Source organism: Marmota flaviventris, chromosome 13, assembly GCF_047511675.1.
Source record: "Marmota flaviventris isolate mMarFla1 chromosome 13, mMarFla1.hap1, whole genome shotgun sequence".
Lineage (NCBI taxonomy): Eukaryota > Metazoa > Chordata > Mammalia > Rodentia > Sciuridae > Marmota > Marmota flaviventris.
In genome coordinates, this window is record NC_092510.1 from 74,496,990 (window position 1) to 74,502,989 (window position 6,000).

Genomic DNA, 6,000 nt, shown 5'->3' on the forward strand with positions numbered 1-6,000 from the left:
GGGATGAAATAAAGAGTTTATGCCAATGTAAGTCAATACACTGCTTTTTTTCTTCAAGAAAGGCTAGTCATGAAAAAAAAATGTTGGATGAGCCAGCCAAGTAGTGTGCATAGTGGTATTGTCAATGGGATGGAGGTGGGTGGGATGAACTCTTGTGTTAGTAGTCTCATGAATGATAAATTTGCATGTAGAAAAAACTTGTGACCTATATGAAGGATCAAGCTTTCTCAAAAACACTGGGCTTCTTGCCATAGCTTCTATAATAGTTCCCAAGTTTCCGGAAGCTGTATTGGATATAACAGGTAAGAACTGTCACTGATACAGAAAGAGTACTACGGCCTGTCTCATTTTTCTAGGCAAGTGTATAACCTATTTAAGGAACCTAGTTTTTTTATCCCCCTAAAAATATTTACTTTTTTTCTTTTTAAGAGAAAAAAAAATACAAGGGATAGGTAAGGAGCAAGGTGGAGGATGGAGATGTTATACTATGAATCATATCTCATTTTGATAACTAATAGAGAATTAGTGAAGAATTAGGATTTAATGATTCTTATCAAATTATATTCATCATTTTTCCACGAGTTATTTGACTAATACTATCAATTGATCCAAAATACTCTCACTTTCTAATTTGATTCATAAAACACTTCTCTCAGATTGATAAGGAACATTCATTTGACTGATCAGAATAGATTCTCCAAGAGAAAGTCACATGTCCAAGTTTACATGGCCAAGTAAGAAAGAGGCAGAAGTAGATTGGAAATCTTTTGACATTATTTCATATACTTTCCATTACATTGTGCTCTTTTAACCAATGTGATTGGAATTTAAGAGTGTTCATGAAATAAAAATTTAATGGTACCAAATCCATTATGTCCTTTGCAACATCAGAAGATAAATCACTAAGGATTGGACATTCAAATTGGTATTCAGATAGCTCAACAGATTCAATCATAAATTAACTCCATGATACAATGATCAGGAAAGATCAAGAACAAATATACATTATTTATGGGTTAAATGATACTCCTGTGGTAAACACAAAGAAATGTGGGTTAGACAGACTGCTTGCCCAATAAATGGTGTCTGCTAGTTTCTTTCTTCCACTCTACTTATCTGGAAAAATAAACAAATAATATAAATAAACCACTAAATTTAAAAAAATTCCAAATTAATCCCAGGTCTCTGCTCTTTAAGAGGAACCTAGAAAAGATCACTACTGAGAAAAGTTTTCATCACTTGACATTTAATTTGAAATGGTTTATCTTCAAGTGAGCAACAATTAGGTGCTACAATCAGCCATCCATCAAGAATTGTAGAAAAATACTTTCCCCAGAGGAGAGTGAGCCGAGCTTTTTGTAGAGCAACTCAAGAAAAAACAACACAGTTGAGAATAGACGTTTTAAAAACAACTGTCCTTTACTGGAACCCTGACGAAGCACCTAAGTTGTGTAGTGGTCTCATTCTTCTGTCTACTGTACCTTGCAAAAGTTATGCTGTGCTAGTCAAATTCTAATAAATGGGTGTCAGTATTTAACTTTGTGTTGTCAAAGAAAAATGGACTATCTATAACACTTGCATGGAAATAAACATATTAATTAGCATGTATGGTTCATAAGACAGGCAAACTTGTGGTTGATATATTCAATAAAAGTTGAAAATACTCATGTAGTCATTTTTGAATTGGGAAGGTTTGAATCTATGCCAATTATATTACTTCATTAACTCTGCCTAATGAAACCAATATGGAACTAACATGAGATATATATTTTGGAAAAAAAGTGTACATCTGTCACTGTATCAGCAGGTAAATTTTAAGGATTTAACTTGGAAGAAACTACTTAAAACCCCTAGAAGAAAACAGTATGGGAAGGGAAGAGAAAGAAAAAAATAACTGTTGGAACTTAATATAACTTAAATATAAATGAAACTGGGTTCATATGTAGTATCCGTTACTTGAAGGTCACAGGAATAGAATTTATAACTAAGAAGTGATCATTTTAATAATAAGGGCTAGCCTCAAGTGGGAATTTGCGTGTGCTAGGTAAGTCAGAAATTTTTGGATGGAAGTGAACTTTGGCCCCCTACTTTGTGGAATGTGTTGTTAAGCTTTTATTATGTGCTCACAATATGCATGTGTTTACCAAAAGTGGGTAGTTAACTTTAACTTACATTTAATGGGTTTTTCCCCTGCCTGAAAAAAAGTACGTCCCTTCTAAGCTGATGATTGACCCTATGTATTTATGTTTTGAACAAACAGCATATTGAAATAAGCAGTAAGGATTTCTCAGGAATTGGATCACCTTACTGGTATCTCTTTTTGTTCAAGAGTTGTGGCAGGATGTTACCAAGTCACTATTTGTTAATTAAAAACCTTCCTATGAAGGGAAGCAGTAAAAAAGGAAGAGAGAGAAAACAGCTGTTGCTACTCCTACTCAAAAAGCAACTTTGATTTGCTTGAATATAAGGGAAATAATTTTATTTTAGTTGGTTGTACGGTTAACTCCACTTTCTTTTAGAATAGTTTATTCAGGCACTGGTACAATCAACAAATTAGGTCACTGGGCAGTAGACTTCAAGGACAGTGACAAAATTAAGTCAATTTTATTTAATGTGAAAAATGACTTTGACATCCTTTAATATTTATAAGTTAAAAAAAAATCAGTGTAATAGAGAAAGGTCCACTTTCAGGAGAAGCAAGGGAAAGATCAGTTATTAATTTTGCTGAGAGCAGAGTATGGTCATATCCTAAAATTACATATTACAGTGACTTGACATTAAGCAGGATATTTTTAATATAGAATATTACAGAATGACATGATATACTAAAAGTGAGACAAGTTAGATATATTTGAATTTAAAATCCAAAGGGAGATGAAAGAAAATGTTGTCAGTTGAACAAACTAGATCTCCTTAATACAATAATCCCTCCCTCTCAAAATGTGTACCATGAAAGTGACAGTGGCAACCATGATTTAAAATACATTTCTGAAATGCAATACAGAAATAAATGTGCTTGGCAGAGTATTTATTTTATAGCCAGCTTGTAAGGGTTGTCCCTGAAGGTCTTTATATCCACCAGTGATCTCACAGCTCTGAAGTTTACTGATTCTGGATGCTGTCTCATGGTTTTCCTCCTCTCCTTGGTGTAATGTGCTGTATACCGCACACATCGATCATGCAACACAGGCAATTTCCCTTCTAACTAAGGAACACTCATTTTGGGAGAAAATTCTTGCTCTTTAAGACTCTTGCCAAACAATCTGCAAATGGAAGGGAGTCTGGAGACTGTGACCACTATTGGCAACTTCTGAAGTATTAGGTAATAAAGAAGTAATGATGAGAAGCAAGCAATGCTGACTCCTGCATTTCATTAGATCTGATTCTGTATGTATATTAATAATGCTGCACCCTATGGATGCAATTTCATGTTTATAACCCTTTGGCCATTGGCAGTGTTGTGCACCTGTGTTTTCTGTGTCTTCCCTTCTGCTTCCTACAGTCATTCAGATTCTGGTGACAGAAATATTTTAGATAAAAGTTAATTAGCCTGCACTCTGCAGATCAAATCTCTAGCTCATCATGAAATGGGAATCTTCTGGGCAAATACTGAAAGTAGTTTGTACTTGCCTTTTCAAAGATTAAAAATGGAAGATTCATTTTTCTAGAAAAAGAAATCTTTAGTACTCCCTTGATATTTTATACATAGATTCCATCAAACTTTTCACTTGTATATTGCCCTTACTCATTTTAGCTTTTATGTCTGCATATATATCAAAAGTGGAAGAAGAGAGATTAGAAATGATTTTTTTTTTCAGCTAAAGGGACAGAATTGAAAATGATGTAGAATAAGAAATCTTCCAGGGCCTGGACTCTTATTAGTACACTGAGCAATATTCATCCAGACTCTGAACTTTCCTTGGTTTCTCAATCTTTAAAATGGGGCCAATGTCAGTTATCTATTTGCTTAATAAATATTTTGTGAAGGCTAATACATCTTGACATTGTCATAAGAGCAATATATAAAATGTAGAACACTTCTTCAGCTAAAAGGACCCTAACCTCTCTTTAATATCCACTTCTTCATATTATTGGTAAACACTTAGGTTCATATTTTTTTTTCTCTGAAGACATACTTAGCACTTTAACCCATAGGAAACTAAATAATTAGATCCTTGTTCATTTATTTTTGGAGAATGATAGCAGAAATGGGCTGAGCACAGCAATTGCATACTAGCCTCTGAGTCCACATCACATAGAAGTAAGGTGGGGACAAAGAAGCAATCCCCAAGTGACTTTCTACATGCATTTTTACACTATCAGATACTATGTCTAAAGCTTTCTAATACCCAAGACTATAAACCACTCTTACTTGCCTATGCTGCTGTGCTAGTTGGAGATATTCTATTTACTCAAAACAATTCAGAGGGATGTGCTTTCTTACACCATCGCCCAAGGCTCAGACACCCCTTCTGAAGAAGTCATAAAGAGCAGATGCTGTTTTTTTTCTGCCACATGCTCTCAGAATTCCTCTTGGGAGGGTAAAATTGTAGCAGTCAGGGATCCCCACCCCCACTCTTCCCTCAAGTCTTCAGAATCTCGGTCGCTTTCCAAGGTCCTGAAACTTGACTTTTACTTCCGTTGGGCATTCACTGGATTTCTCCCAGCTAATCAAAACATTATCCCCCGCCCCCGCGTATTCTCCCCACTTCCTTCCATCCACGACCCCCGCGCCTGGCCTTTCATTTCCATGTGCGCTTAAAATGTTTCATTCAACTTCTACCGACGTCCTTCTCTCTACCATCTATGGGCATAGTCTAATCCTTAAACAATATCAAAGTTATAAAGCCCCAAGACCCTCCAGACTCCCCCCAGCCTTTTCCTCCCCCTCCCCCTCGCTCTGGTCCCGACTCCAGCAGCGCACAGCTCCATTCCACGCTCCAGACTCCTCTCACCTGACTCTCCCGTGGAAACTCGTGGCGGACGATGCTGATCACTGGAATGTGCAGGACCGAGCTGACCAAGTCGAGCTCCATCATCTCGCCCTGGCTCTGGGGAAAGGCCAGCAGCGCTGATACCCCTTGCACCACCACAGTGTGGCACACGCTCTGCAGAAAGGAGAAAGGGTCACTGCTCCATGGCGAGCTAGGGGAGGAGAAGGGCAAAAGCGGCAGATCGCCCAGGCCCGCTTCGATGGCCATCACTACTTCCAAAGACAGGTTGTAGGGCAGCAGACCTTCCACGCGGTTCAGGTTGTCCACGGCGAACAGGAGGGCGTCCCGCGGCCACAGGGTCTCGGCCCCGGCGCCCTCCCCTGGCTTTCGGGCGCTCGGCCGTCCCCGGCCATGCAAAGTGCTCCCCAACCAGCGTGCGCCCTGCGAGGGCGCCTGCGGCCGCCAAGTCCCTGACTCTGGCTCATCCCTCTGGGCACCTGCCCTGTTGCCGTCCAGAGTGCGGCTAGTTAGGCGTGGGGCTGTGGTCCAGGGCTGCAAGTGAACGGCGCCCACCCTCACCGCGTGCCCGATGCGCTTGAGGATCTGGCAGGGCTGCGGGTGCGAGGAGGAGCCGGGTACCCCGGCCAGCACCAGCGCGCAGGGCGGCGGCAGCAGCAGACAGACCCTGCTTAGCAGCCACCACAAACTCAGTCTCCTCATTACTGAGACCCACAGGGAGAAAGCGCGCCCCCTCCTGCGCCCTGCTGGCCCCTCTGCAGCCGCCGCCTAAGGTCTCCGCCTCCGGGTCCCGAGCGCAGCTTCACTGGACGCGGTGAAGCTGTCCCAGGGACTAGAGCGGTCTCTGGGCCATCCAAGTTGGAGTCTAGCGCGTACTCAGCAGTCTCAGATCCTACTCCCGGGTTCCTCTGTCTTGCATCCTCTGCCCGCCGGGTCCGTCCGCCGAGCGGGGCAGGCGGGCGGGCCAGCGCCTGTCACCCGCGGCTTGGGCGCGGGTTCCCTGACCGCCCCATCTGCAGGGCGCCTAGGGCACTGCGTCCTGCCCGGC

General features: G+C 41.4%; 1 protein-coding gene across 1 annotated transcript in view; it reads right to left on the minus strand.

The window, feature by feature from the left end:
* The window catches only part of Grin3a (glutamate ionotropic receptor NMDA type subunit 3A), a 179,727-nt gene extending 174,073 nt beyond the window's left edge, over positions 1-5,654 (minus strand). The window contains exon 1 of the mRNA XM_071600459.1: positions 4,956-5,654. Within this exon, the coding sequence (XP_071456560.1) occupies positions 4,956-5,654 (699 nt within the window). The remainder of the gene's footprint in view (positions 1-4,955) is intronic.
* Positions 5,655-6,000: the final 346 nt, after the last annotated feature.